This window comes from Barbus barbus (assembly GCF_936440315.1).
Source record: "Barbus barbus genome assembly, chromosome: 36".
Lineage (NCBI taxonomy): Eukaryota > Metazoa > Chordata > Actinopteri > Cypriniformes > Cyprinidae > Barbus > Barbus barbus.
The window spans coordinates 21,164,869-21,179,664 of record NC_136714.1 but is presented as its reverse complement, the minus strand read 5'-3'; the positions used below and the strand labels follow the sequence as shown (position 1 = coordinate 21,179,664).

The following is a 14,796-nucleotide window of genomic DNA, read 5'->3' as shown; positions in this document are numbered from 1 at the left end:
GATAAAACAGGTTTTCACTCAGTCCTGTTACCCTAACACCTAACACAAATTTTTGGTGAATCACTATAATTTGCGGAGTATTCTCATAATTTGATCATGTACTCCATGTGGCTAGATTGTATGTATTTGCTAATTTTATCCTAAAATCTCAATCCTGTTACTCGCATATAATCATTTCCATCCCGCTGTCGACACAACTGGCCTCAATTTTGCCATGTTTCTCAACTGATGACCCAAATAATTTACATGTTGATCAAGACTGAAGGCTTGTCCCATATGAACACCTAAATTACGAAGGGTAGATTTAACAGAATGTGATAATCAAGACTTTCCACCACGTTTGGATGAACAACACCAACAGGAACCGAGATAAGTACTTCTGTTTTTTTTTCAGGATTTAACTGCAAGCAATTATTTGCCATTCAGACTTTATATGAATAAAATATTTTTCCAAAATTCTATTTCTATAAAATAGTTGTGCTACTTTAATGTATTTTTTCATGATTATCTGATGAATCAAAGGTTCAAACAGAAAAGCATTTGAAATAGATTCTTTTTGTAACCGTGTAAGTCTTAGATGTCATATCATTTTAATGTGTATTACATTCTTTAAGAAAATTACTCCAAATTTTTGAAAGCCAGTGTAACATCTTAAAATTAATTTACACAGCATACACATTTCAAAATAATAGTCATTTATCCATTGCTGCCTTACAAAAGAACAGAAGATGTAGAAAATATCACAACACTTTAAAAATAAATAACCAGTGAAATATGTGTGGAGCTAAACTGTTAGATAAATGAGCAGAAAACATTAAAATATAAATATGACCAGTAATGAATTAACGGTTTAATAATTCTAGCAAAAAGAAAAAAAGTAAATCCCACAGCTACATCCCGAGCAAACCTTTGCCCACCAGTTCTGTATGATGTCTCAGAACTGCTCACGTTTACATATGAACTGAGCTCCCCAAAGTTTCCACAAAGCTACTAAACTAAGATGTGAACTGATTCTGAGGATTTTTGTACACCTACTTCAATCCTTTGCCGTGAAGCTCTATCTGCTACTCAGTAATGGGATTTCCATCTTCCATAACACACACAAACAGGTGGAGGATGTGAATCTGGGTCACAGCACGTCTGTGAGCACTAAACACAGTACAGAGTGTTAATGCATTCTATAGGAATTAGCTCACTTTAAAACCACAAAAGGAAGTCAACAAGCATTAAAAAGCAAGCTTTAATTTATCTGAATGCATTTGCACAGTTATTGTTTAAGTGCTTAATTACGTTGCATTAATACATGTACAATTAGTGTTTGAATATATTCCACAATTAACAGAAGGCAAAAAAAAAAAAAAAAGTTTCAGATGGCCCCTATGAAATATCACTGTACTTTTGAGATCCTGTCAAATGCACCAAGTCACAGATTCTGATAGGAGTACATTCAGGTGAAGTCCATACATTTGCATTAGTTTAGGGCTGCAACAACTAATCGATAAAATCGATTATTATCGATTATGAAAATCATCGACAACGATTCTCATTATCGATTAATCGGGTCTGCCCACAGTGCACGTCCAACTTCAGCTGGTTAGTCAAATTACGGCACTGAATAATGCATTTCTATGGACAAAATGCATCTAAAAATAGTGGAGGAAACAGAATGAGATTCTGCCGGAGAAGCACGTGATCCAAGCTGCCCAAAACATGATAATTCTTTATTTTAAGCTTTAAGTTAATGCATAAGAGTAATGGCTTGCCCTGTCAGGCGCTTTGACAGATGCGTGTGCGTCCTCAGCGCAAAAACGTTCAGTTTACGGTCATATCCTTATCTATAAATGCCACAAATTCACGCGAGCATATCCATTTTTGCATAAAGGTCCGTCCTGACAGTCTGTGTTAAGTTTAAAATACCGAATGAGCGCCGGCGCGGCGGGCGCGCGCACGCGCGTCAGACGGACAGAACACAGTAGAGAGGGAGACAATTAATAGGCTTTTCAGCGCAAACATATCCATTGTGCTGAATTATCTGTTGTTGAAAGTTAATTTAAGGTTTAAAATAAATTAAAATATTTTATGAGAGTAGGAACTTTAAAGGGATAACAGCGTGTAATTGTCTGTCTGAATATAAACATGAGACGCTCCATAACGGCCTTTTACAGGATAAAGAAATGACGAGGTGACTGTGATCAAAGTAGTTCCTGCAGAACATTACTCTTACCTGTTGGTTAACACTGAGTTTGTGTTTTTATTCGTCTTTATTATTATCTTTATTATTTTAATTTTTAATAGAGGTTTAAACTATATTCAATTTTTACAATGCTTAACAAATTGATGTAAGTTTAACAATGTGTTTATGTAAGGTTTGTGCCACTGCTGCTCTAAAGTAACAGTATTGGTGATAACCAAAATCATTTTTCGGCTTTCTGTACTGGTTAGTACTCCAATATGTGTAAGCTCTTTAGTAACAGTAGTAGGCTATTTTTAATGCTATAATATCATTATTGCTGTTATCTATGAAAGAAAACCAGAGCACTTATTTTTTCTTGTATTTTTTATTTGAGTATTTTTTTTTCACGATACCCAATTGCAGTCAAAAAGTACATAAACAATACCAGCAAGAATGCAAGCTGTTATGAGGCCATTTTTTATTATTATGTCTAATAAATGACAATAACATTTTTAAATTTAAACAAATTTTTGACAAATTTCTAAAATATGTTTTCTCTTTATTATGCTAAGTGGTCTAATTAAGCACTGTATGTTTTCATAGCATTCAGTTGTCACGTTTGTTTGAAGGACATTGGGCAGAATGTGGAATAGTGTTTTTTTTGGTCAATATTTTTTAATCCGATTAATCGAAAGAATAATCGGCCAACTAATCGATTATCAAAATAATCGTTAGTTGCAGCCCTACATTAGTTAACCTCCTGATGTCAAGAGGTGAAAGCATGCTGGTTTACGCCACCCGCAACCAAACCGCAGTCTAACAAGTGAGCACAGGAACAGGAAATGGAACTGTCCAAGATAAATGACAGTTTATGAAACCTCTGCCACATAATTAGTGTGGGAGTCGTGAATTACATAAAATAAAAAAAGGCACAGAAGGTCATATAAATCTGTGTGTATATAGCCTAAGAGAATATTCTATATACAAAAATTTCTCATTGACAAACATCCACAAAATTAACTGGAAAAACAGAAAATAAAACTGTAATTAAAATTAAATTAACAACAAATTGGCTGAAATATTAACCATACAGTGTTGCTGATGGAAAGCAAAAAAAAGTGTCAGCAAACACTGTTTATAAAATGTTTTATATCTCACTTTCAACTTTCAATTTTAAATTCTGATTTCTTTTCTGAAGCATCACAAGGAGCTTTGGCGTCTAAATCAATGCTACTCTTCACTCCCTCCACCAGAGTTAACATCACTTGTTCTGTGTCCACCACCTCGTCTGTGATTGGCTGAGGCTCCATTTCTTCTACATTATCATTGGCTGGAGACTGAAATCCACTATCATCGTGATGAAGAGGGCTGGAGTTGGTAGAGGTTTGAGCAAATTCCCCATCAGAGTCAATGGCGCCTTCGCTCAGGTTCTCACTGGGGTCTTCCTGGATGGCAATCTCGATCTGTTGAATGGCGCTTTCAATCGCAGATATGCACTGCTCCTTTTCTAAAGACTGTTCGATCTGGGCGGTATCTAATTCTTCATCAACCTTTTTTGGCGACTCCCTTGGCACGATCTCAGTAACCGTTGTGATGTGCTTCACCTCATCGCCTTCTTCCAAAGGCAACATTCCATTGGTCAACTGTGAGCAGTCTTTTTCGACAACTTCCAGCACGGGGTTTATGAGGTCTCGGATCTCATTGATGCGGTCAGGAGAACTTGGTTCTTTCTCGATTGGTACGTGCTGTATTAGGTTCACAGGTCTTTCTGTTTCAGGATCTTGTTCGGTCTGCCCTTCGTTCTCCTCTGGAATGCCGTCTACTCCTGGTACTTCCTGGATGGACTCGTATGGTAGAGGCATCCCATCCAGGTGGATCATGGAGACAATCTGTTTGCGTTTCCTGTTGGCCACTTCGCCGCCTTGCCTCTCTCCTTTTACTCCTCCGAACTGTCCAGCCCAGTCGATGGCGTCCTCTCCCAGCAGGTGCAGGTTGGGGTCACTGTTGGTCAGGACCATGCTGTCTCTGTACAGGTTGTGCCTTCGCTGGACCGCAGCTTCCTTCACAGCTGCAGAATGAAAAGGAATGATTGAAAACACATTGCAACACTACTTTTAAGCAGTAAAAAATGGGGGCCGTGCTATATTGTGCTAAAGGGGCTGCTGTGCAAACACTCACCCATCATGATGTCCTTGCTGACTGACTGCAGGACCACCTCCTCAAAGATGTTCTCTACCAGTATGAATCTAGAGAAGTCCTCAAAGATGAGCTCCTTGAACTTGGGCAGATCCTAGATGTCAAAGACAAAAAAGTTTTTTTCCCCATATAACACCATGTTTCCTAATTTTGTGTAAAATATGTATATTTATCATTTACAAATAAAATCAAACTCATCGTATGGAATTAATTATCTGGTTACAAATAATAATAATAATAATAAACTATTATTATCAGCGACAACATATAATAAATGTATAAATTATAATAATGAATGATCTGGTTACAAATAATAATGATGATGTTAGTATTTGTAACCAGATAATTTAATTTAAATACAATAATTTATATTATATTTTTATATTATCTGGTTACAAATACTACTACCACCATCAACAGCATCAATATTATTATTATTAGCAACAAGTCAATAAATCTGAATAAATTATATATAATATATATATTTATTTTTTGTCACCAGTTTAATTTCTGGGTCATTTTCTCTCTTTTGGTGACATTTTTGACCTGAGCTCCCATTAATATCTGAGAAATATTAAAAGAGCGACACAGTAGGAAAAATTACCTGTTTTTTCTTACAAGGGGATGTGTAGCATAAAATTCATTTTAAAAAAATTACACGGAACAACAGCACTTCCAAATGTCACAGACAGAGGCGGATTCATTTTACCCACCGGTGAACAGGATGGGGAGAGCTGTTTCAGCATGTACGGAATGATGATTTGAAGCAAAGCCTCCCTGAAGAACTTCTTCCTCACTGTGCTGCTGTCATAGTCATATTTCTGCAGGTCATAAACAAATACAATTAAAATGAAAAAATGAAGGTGATATTCACAAATGTTCTAATACAGCTATGACCCAAGAGCTGAGTAACAAAACCGGTTTCAGCTTTGTGAGTTAAGACCCAACTAATGCTGGGTACACACCACAAGATAATCGGGCTGATTTTGGGCTGATTTCTCCCCTTCCGACAATCCTAGGTAATGTCCCGATTATCTTGGTGGTTCTAAAGATTATCTTATCAGATTTTCCTGTGGTGTGAGGCGTGTTAAGAGTGACTGAATCTGCTCAGAAGGGGGACCCCGAGGACAAACGCGCATACGATGTTGAGCTTATCACGTGAAACGAAACAATATCCAATCAGATAGCGAGCTGACAGAAGACGGAAGCATAACAAATGGCGCATATTTGATATAATTTATATTTTATTGCCCTTGCATGTTCTTTGTTCTAGTCTCCAGAGATTTTGCGAGATTTCCCGTGTTCACAGTCAGGACTCTTGGTTGAAAAGCAAAACGGTTAAATCTAGGATTTTTGTGGTCTCTCACATTTTGAAGATCTTTCTTTTAGTGTGTACCCAGCATAACACACTTACTTTGAGTACTCGGTCCTGACAGCGCTGGATGGTCTTGCAGAGATCCTCCCCACTGTGGCCGTCTAGACTCTGACGGACCAGCTGCTCAAAAGTGTGCACTGCGTTGTCCATTTGCTACATACATCAAGAGAGGAATTTTAGGAAGGATTCTCATCAACTTTGATGGTTTATTTGTAAATATGATATAATTCTAAAGGACAAAGACTACTTTGGAATAACATATCACAAAGTAAAAGTATTCAGTATGCACATTTTCTGCAAGTATATAATACTAGGATGACCATGGGATATTATATACCAAAATAGATTAGACAGACAGATGTGATCTGTTTCACTTGCTATTTTTGACACTTTTTAATTAGCTGTCAGACAACAGTGTATCCTTTGATTTTGTAAAATCTCAGTAGGAGTCTGAACTGCCAACATACCTGCAATAAGAGATATTACCTCAGGGTGGCGCTCATTAACAACAAACTGCTTTCCCTTTAATATGCTTTAGCCATTTTTCTCATTGATTCATGCTCTTGGCCTCACTGCTAAATCGATGTGAATGCTTGTTTTTTTTATTTTGTTGGTAGACACCAGAAAAATGAATGCAGGCTATGTATAATCAAATCAATTTGAAGTGCTAGTGCCAATTACTGCAAAACTTCAAGAAGTTTTAGATATTCAAATCTTCAAATCTGGTATATTAAAAAAAAAAAAAAAAAAAAGAGGAAATACCTGTCTCATGAGGATCTGAGCTCTCTGGATGAACACAGAGGGACTGGACACATCACATCTCTGCTGGAGGCCTTCAAGGTTCAATGCCTCCATCTTCTCATAACAGCTCTGCATCTTCACCGGATGGAAGGCCAACATGGAAATCTTGTCCATATGCTACGAAGAGAGGATTTTGAGTTAGCTAATCGCTTTAAAAAGGCTCTGCTAACATTGTTAATCAAAGTCCTGCCTCACCTCTCCCAGTTTCTCACTGCTGCTATCGTTCATGGTGTTCTTGCTGACCTCCACCAGCTCACGGAAGAGGATGTCCCTCACTTCAGAGAATCCTCTGCTGGTGGGCTCCATGAGGGCCTCCAGGATGGAGTGGATGTAGGGCTGAACCTTGCTTCTCACAAGCTGTTCGACACGGGGCAACACCAACGCTTCAAGAAGAGGATTAGACAAATATTAGTGCACTAGAAGAACGCCCCTTAAAGAGGAAAAAAATGTAAATTACAGTTGATTGCATGAAAACTGAAACTTTAAATTCATGTGAAATGTTCGGCACACATGTGAAATTCCACATGTGTTTGTTTTCAGGTTGTGAGAGACATCCTGACCTACAAGGGACTTTTATGTTTAAATCATGTTGTCTCACTCCTCAAATTGCATCAAAACAAAGAACGCTTTAGAAAAGACTCAATTATGAAAGCTTAAGACTGATCACAATGACTCTAGGCCACATAATGGGCCCTGGTATTTGTGAACGGCTGATTGTAGGAAAGCACCTGTCCTGTGTGTCAAAACAACCACTATTATTCCGTAAGAATAATAGAATAAAACAAGTACACAGATGGACTAATAATTCAGAGATCTGTACAAATACTCAAAAACATGCTGTCAAGATAATTTCGCTCGTGTTATTTGAAATGTGCTATGGGTGGAACACAGTCCTAGCCACAAATGACAAGAAAAATGTAGTACTCTTGCCAAACCTACATTATATGGCAGGACAGTCAGAGCATTTTAGGTTAAAGCCAAACTATGTTGACTGAGACTGAATTCCAATGAAAGAAGGATCATGTGGAAGAATGTGAGACTGAAGTAGTGCAGCTAAGAATAGGGCAAGTTAAAATAAATTGTGGCATAAACTGTGTATTAAATGAAGTCACAATCATTAAGTGTAGATTCAAAAGTATCTGTAATCCTGAATCATCAGAACACAGCAAAAAGACTGATGATAAAACACTAAACTTATTATACACATACAATTATAGCATCTTAAGGTCTTGTCAAATCAGGCAATGTGTTTTTGCTCTTGCATTTTTTGAGTGTGTTTTTTTTTTAAGCAACATCAGAAGTGTGTGGACATGTATGACACATTAGTAAGCTCCACAGAGAAGGTTGATTGGTTTTTCTCTTACCACGGATCTTTCCAGAAACGTGCTCTTTGGACGTAATGATCTGATCCATATCTGTGCGCAGAGCAGAGTCCAGACAGGGGCGCTCCAACTCACATACTTGAGCCAGAGCTTCGTGTTGAGTTTTTGTCTGTGACAGCACCTGTCTGTATACTGCATCAGAGATCTAACAAGGCAAACAAACAGATGATAAGCAAACCTCAAAGAAAAATCGCAGCAGATATACATACATGTATAAATTAATTCCTTAATCCAGTAACAAACGTAATTCAATAAGGGCTCAACTAGAAAGTGGGTCAGTGGGGAATGTCTGCACATGTTCAGTACATTTGCTGATGACGTGCATTTGTTTTTTTATGCCTTACAAACCTAAATGATTTGTTTGTGTAATGTATTACAACATTACGAGATAGTAAACTTGTCGCCAAGGTAACAATCTAGCTGGCTTACACAGATAAGGACGTCAAAATTGTGAGAGTTGTGAGCCATGGAAGCCTCAAAAAGAGTTAAACCAATTGGTAATGTTATATATTATATTTTATTTTAATAGTGATATTTATTCCAATAGTAATATTTTTATTATTTTTATTCCAAATGATACTTCTCGTTAGCTTGAAAATGTGGAATCGATTAAAAAAAAAAAAATCTATTATAAAATCAATATTGCATTATGCAATTATGAAAATGGTTCGCAAATACTTGTGTAAACGAACAGAAGATTCTTTTAACAGCTTTAGAATTTACATATGAGAACCAACCAGCATCCAGTCCCTCTGTCTCTGTTGTAGTTTTCCTTTCAGCCGAGGCACGATCAGATTCTTCAGTTCAGGGTGCAAAGTCTCCATCACCAGGTTAGCAAGAATCTAGACACACAAACACACAGATGTAGATGAAAAAAGCCAGTGGTTACACAGCAACTGGAAGTACCATTTAAATAATGATGACAGAATTTGAATAGTGCTTAAGAAACTGATAAGAACGTTTCGAGAGCATCATGAAAGTGAAAGAAAAGTGAAAGTGACATACAGCCAAGTATGGTGACCCATACTCGGAATTCGTGCTCTGCATTTAACCCATCCAACGTGTACACACACAGCAGTGAACACACACACACCGTGAACACACATCCGGAGCAGTGGGCAGCCATTTATGCTGCGGCGCCCAGGGAGCAGTTGGGGGTTCGGTGCCTTGCTCAAGAGCACCTCAGGTGTGGGATTGAAGGTGGAGAGAGCACTGTACATTCACTCCCCCCACCTACAATCCCTGCCGGCCTGAGACTCGAACCCGCAACCTTTGTGGTTGCTCTGCACGTTTAATAAACAAACTCCAGCTGGTTCAAAATGCAGCAGCTAGAGTTCTTACTAGAACCAAGAAGTATGACCATATTAACCTGGTTCTCTCAACACTGCACTGGCTCCCTATTAAACATCGTATACATTAAGATCTTGCTAATTACCTATAAAGCCCTGAATGGTTTGGCACCTCAGTATTTGAGTGAGCTCTTATCGCATTATAGTCCTTCACGTCCGCTGCGATCTCAAAACTCTGGCCATTTGATAATACCTAGAATATCAAAATCAACTGCGGGCGGGAAATCGTTTTCCTATTTAGCGCCCAAACCCTGGAATAATCTACCTAACACTGTTCGGGAAGGAAACACACTCGGTCAGTTTAAATCTAGAATAAACACCCATCTCTTTAACCTGGCTTACACATAATACACCATCGCATTTCTATAATTCAAATCCATCAAAGGATTGTTAGGCTGCATTAATTAGGTCCACCGGAACCGGGAACACTTCCCAAAACACCTGATGTACTTTTATACATTGTTAGAAGAATGGCATCTACGCTAATATTAGTCTGTTTCTTTCTTACTCCGAGGTCACCGTAGCCACCCAGATCCAGACTGTATCCAGATCAGATGGTGGATCAGCACCTAGAGATGACCTCTACAGCCACGACACCTAGATGAGCCCCAGAGACTGATCCCCAAAAACTGCTGATTTTGTCTGGCCAGAGGAGAATGACACTATTTCGACAAACTATTTCCCCGTCTAAATACTGTAAAGCTGATATAAAGCCACCCAGCTTTATATTAAGCCGATGTAAAGCTGCTTTGACACAATTTGCATTGTTAAAAGCGCTATACAAATAATATTGACTTGACTACGAGTCTAACTCTCTAACCATTAGGCCACGACTTCCCCTATCATTAACTTCATGCTAACAGCTCAGTGGTTTTGCATGCATATCTTCAGTAACTAGACTGCAGACTGTACAATGTCAAACTATCAATTCCTGAAACAATGCTTGATCTTTCAAATCCACAACTTAGACGCCCATCACAGATGGCTGCTTTGTTCATTCTCACTGTATTTCATGCGATGACAGCCAAATCAGAAACAACCTTTGATGACGACAAGCATGTCAGCAAAAATAAGTCCGCTCTTTTCATGTGTGTTTTTAGGGATGGGACAATTGGTTTATCGTAGATAACACACCAAGCATGACACGTTCACTGTCTAAATATTAGGATTAGCTCACACTTTAATATTGCCCGATATCAAATAATGTGTTTGTGTGAGAGAGTGAGAGTGAGAGTGAGAGTGAGGTGGTTGGGGGTAATGAAGTCAGCGAAAGGGGCTTCTTTATGACCTGACAGTGATTGATTGTCATTTATTTGAGGTGTATTAGCTGGTCACCTGTAAGGCATCCGGCCACACCATGCACATAAAATGGAGCAATGAGCAATAGCTAACTGAACTCAAATTACTGCTATAGGCTTGGCTGAACAAACTGGTATCAGTAACTCTACGATGAACTTCATGTAAAGATGTTTGGATGAGCGGCTTGATTTCAAGTTCCTCTTAAATCCATGAGCTTCTGACAATTTCATCCGACAGTAAATAGTACAGAATCGCTCTCACCCCCGTCCCTCGCCCAGTTTCCATAGCAATGCAGGGGCCAGGTGGGCAATAACACCACGCAGACCCCCTGACAGAAAAACAAAAAACAGACGGCCCACACCCAGCAGTAATAACAGCCCACGCAGCCGTTTCCAGTGTGGTGTCACATCCAGGCTGACCGTGACTCTCTGTAACACTGCGGAGGGCGGGATGAAGAGGAATGACCATGTTTCTCACACATGGACAATGTCAATACCTTCTTTATATACAACTCATAGTACTTTTCCTTGGTTAAAGTGTAAGAACAGAGGCATTAATTGGCTTTATACACACAAAAAGCTCATTCATAAGGAACATTTCCTGGGTGTGTTCTGGAAGGAAGAAAAAAAAAACAAAAAAAAAAAAAAAAAACATTTAAAGTCCAAAACAAACAAATTTCTTAGGAAGGTGCGAGTGTGCTTTTGAAGGAATATTGCAGGTACAACCAAATACAACTTGAGATATAAAACTTAGGCTGTTGACTACCCATACATTTAATGTCATCTCTCATTTGGTAAAAACAAACTAACAATAATGCACAAGAAGTGACGTCTTGACTAACAGTTCAGACTTGAATGTGCACAAAATAAAAGGGATTTTACAGCTATAGTAGAAGATATTCAAATGGCATTTTAACTTAAATTCTGGACAGTCTGTGTCACTGAAAGCTATCAAAAGGTTATTGAATTGAAATAAAAAAAAAACTAAACATTGTATGTAGGGATGCCCAAAAACCTTAAATACAGTTTAACTGATACCAAACATCACATGCAGTGCAAAAAGGCTTTTCATTTTAAGAATATTCATTTAACTAATGAGATTTTTTTTTAAAATATATTTATACTTTTGATACTCCAAATTTCAACAGAAGAACTATGGGACAAAAAAAAAAAAAAAAAAAAAATCTAAATTTCAACCTTCATTTAAATATTTTTCTTGGTGTATATGGAAGATAACATGAGATTAAAAAAAACAACAACTGCATTTTGCATTATAGGTCCCCTTTAAGGGCACTGTATGGTTATGTGTGTGTGTGTGTGTGTGTGTGGTGTGAGGACAACCAGCACCCAATAATTTTAATGATTGCCTATTTGCATTGTATTCAAATCTGTGCGTGTACGTGAGAAAGCAGGCAAGATAGACATTCCTAAACCTATTAGAAAGGTTATTTCTAGCACATTATGACTAAAATGAGACAGCAGTATAAACCAGAGACCTGACCATAACTCACCCCTCTAATGACACATTCCCAGCTGTCTCTCTGCTCTGCGGTTTAGACATTATTGAGGGTTTGTGCTGCTCCAGCACAGTAGAGAGCTTAAATACAGAGTGATCAGTCTGATTTATCAAGATAAAGCTTAAAAAGATCTAGTCTTTTAGAAATGGGTTTCAGGTCAGATGGAATGATGTAAAACGTTGTTTTTGGTGTGTTTATGTGTTTAAATGAGTTTGGGAGGGATACATGGGTCATTCAAAAATATTATGATATCACAAATATTAGCACATTCAGATATGACCGCGCACATTAAATACTTAAAAAAAAAACTCATGGAGGTTAGCCAGCCATAAAGGATCATTTACATACAGAAGTCCTAAAGGAACAGTACAACATGAGTTTAAGTCAGAGTTTCTAAGGGTCATACAGCGTGGAAAATATCAATCTAAAAGTAAATACATTTTTTTGGTGCATAAAACCATGACTAACATTACATACTGTATAAGAGAAAAATAAAAAGCTACAATATGGTCTCTTGCCCCCGTCTTTACCTTCTATAAACACTGCTTAAATCAACACCTGATGGAAGTTGGTTTGGCATGGTTTTCTAGCTGGTCTAAGATGGATCATTTATGGTCATTAGTTGGTCTAGATGGTCAGTTGTCAATTCACCAGGTCTAAAGGCAATTACAAGTTGGTGGGTCAAGTTTAACTTTGTAAACCATCTTGGTCAGGCTGGTAGACCACCTTAAGCGTGTAGACCTCATTTTTTCAACCTAGATTCTCTCAAATTCTCCACTGCTGAAGTTCTCAGTGAAATTAATAGTTCATTTAAGAGTGTTAGCCACACCTGAGCCAAAGTTTGGGTGCCCTCCCACCTGTCTGGGACAGAGGATAAATCCTGGATTGAGGACATGTAGAGGAAACTCTATCTGAATGATCCAAGGAAAACAGAAGAGCACAGGGATAAATGCTGTCTGAACTGTTCTTTCCTCCTCTCTGTCTCGTTCTTTTTCAGGTAAGCTTTGATTTCGTCTACATTCTTATTCACATGAGTCCAAGACATTGTCTAAGGCCCATTAGATAGCACCAGGAGCACCTTAAACTAACTAAACGTACTGTATGAAATGCAACAATCAATGGAACGATGCATTTTATATGCAAAACATCCTGTTGTATAAAATGATTTATTTCTGACATCTGCCAGATGTTCCAAAACGAATATGAATGATCTTCACCAACCTGTGCTTGGTTTCCACACATCATGTCCCAGGTGCCATAGTGACCCTTGGCCTGCCTGAAGAGCCGCAGGGCATCCGTGAAAGCTGGTGTCGCAACCTTACACTCTTCTGACAGTCCTAGAGAGAGAGGGAGAGATCAAGAAACATGACATTATAGAAGCTTGTCATATGATTACCTATGGCCAAATACTCTTGTGCTATTGCTCATATATTCAACAAGGTTGTCAACATCCTTCTAGACATTTACTTCATTTTTTACAAAACCATCTAAGATTTGCACTAACAATATTAATTTAAACATTTAGTTTGATTGGCCTCAAGAGTTTTGAATTCAAGTCTGCACAATCCTAACCAGCTTTGATTTTGTTTTGTTTTTTGCTGGTCCAAACTGGTGACGGCTGGTAGACCAACTTGGACCAGTTATAAATCGTGTTAAGCTGGTACAGCCTGGTTTTCCAGCAAGGAAAAGGAATAGATTACCATTTCAACAAGTTGTTGTGCTCAAGAAAAGGACCTGCACTAAAAAGACCTCATCTTCACTTGGGAGTCTATGGATGGAAACTACAGCTACCACCACTCAAGCAGACAATCCACAAGACCTAACGTGACAAGACTTATTGGAAAAACACTTAAAATGGAGAATTATACAGTACTGTAGTGAAGATGGATAATGTGCTCGATGTAGGACTTTTTGTATAAAAGCGGCACATCAGAGGTGATGAAAGAATTCCAATTTGCCATGTAGACAATGATCAAACAACACCAAACATTCATGCTCTCGCCACTACTAAAAAAAAAAGTGTATCTGAACAGCTGTTATTTAGGGAGATTTGAGTCTTTTGGGATAAAGAATCTTTTAGAGTTGCTTTCCTGTTGGCAGCGGGAAGTGAGTGTGACCCATAAAGTTACACATATGGGCAAAGAAAGACAAACACAGATGGACATGAGCACTGGCAAACTGCACAAACACTCATAAGACTAGAGCTAATCATTGGGGGGGTATATATCTGCGTGCTGCAATAAGTTTCAGATTGGCTGACACAAAGACAGGAAGCCAGCTGTGAGACATGGAGGGATGGATTGTATAACAGTTTGTCAGGAACAGGAAATCCACTCAGCGTCCATTTTCCAGGACTCAGAGAAAGAGAGAGGGAGGCCGAGACAGAGAGACACACACACACAGAATGGAGGAAAGTTGAAAATAACTAGCTTTTCTTGGCATGAGCCCCATGAGAAAACACTAGATGCGTTTGTCAGCAGTCTGCTTGGAAAAAGTCCCTAGAGTTCTGTGCTCGATAAAACACAATAACTCCAAATCAGTATTAAACCCCCTCATCCCAAACATGTCCACCAGTAATACAACTAGCAGTCCTAACGAACTAGAGACACCTTACATTAAAAGTTCATTTGAATGTGGCTCACTGTGTGTCAGGTGAAAGAAAAAAAAAAAAAAGCTGCACTTTTTCTCTGGCAAGCTGGCAGGCC

General features: G+C 38.4%; 1 protein-coding gene across 1 annotated transcript in view; it reads right to left on the bottom strand.

Moving 5' to 3' along the window:
* Window positions 1-1,223: 1,223 nt before the first annotated feature.
* The window catches only part of LOC306855767 (protein Niban 2-like), a 30,764-nt gene continuing 17,191 nt past the window's right edge, over window positions 1,224-14,796 (bottom strand). The window contains exons 6-14 of the mRNA XM_079394628.1: window positions 13,313-13,428; window positions 8,665-8,769; window positions 7,910-8,072; window positions 6,741-6,928; window positions 6,507-6,662; window positions 5,784-5,897; window positions 5,083-5,190; window positions 4,352-4,463; window positions 1,224-4,241 (exon numbers count right to left, since the gene is read on the bottom strand). Coding sequence (XP_079250754.1) covers window positions 3,334-4,241; window positions 4,352-4,463; window positions 5,083-5,190; window positions 5,784-5,897; window positions 6,507-6,662; window positions 6,741-6,928; window positions 7,910-8,072; window positions 8,665-8,769; window positions 13,313-13,428 — 1,970 coding nt within the window. The 3' untranslated portion in view covers window positions 1,224-3,333. The remainder of the gene's footprint in view (window positions 4,242-4,351; window positions 4,464-5,082; window positions 5,191-5,783; window positions 5,898-6,506; window positions 6,663-6,740; window positions 6,929-7,909; window positions 8,073-8,664; window positions 8,770-13,312; window positions 13,429-14,796) is intronic.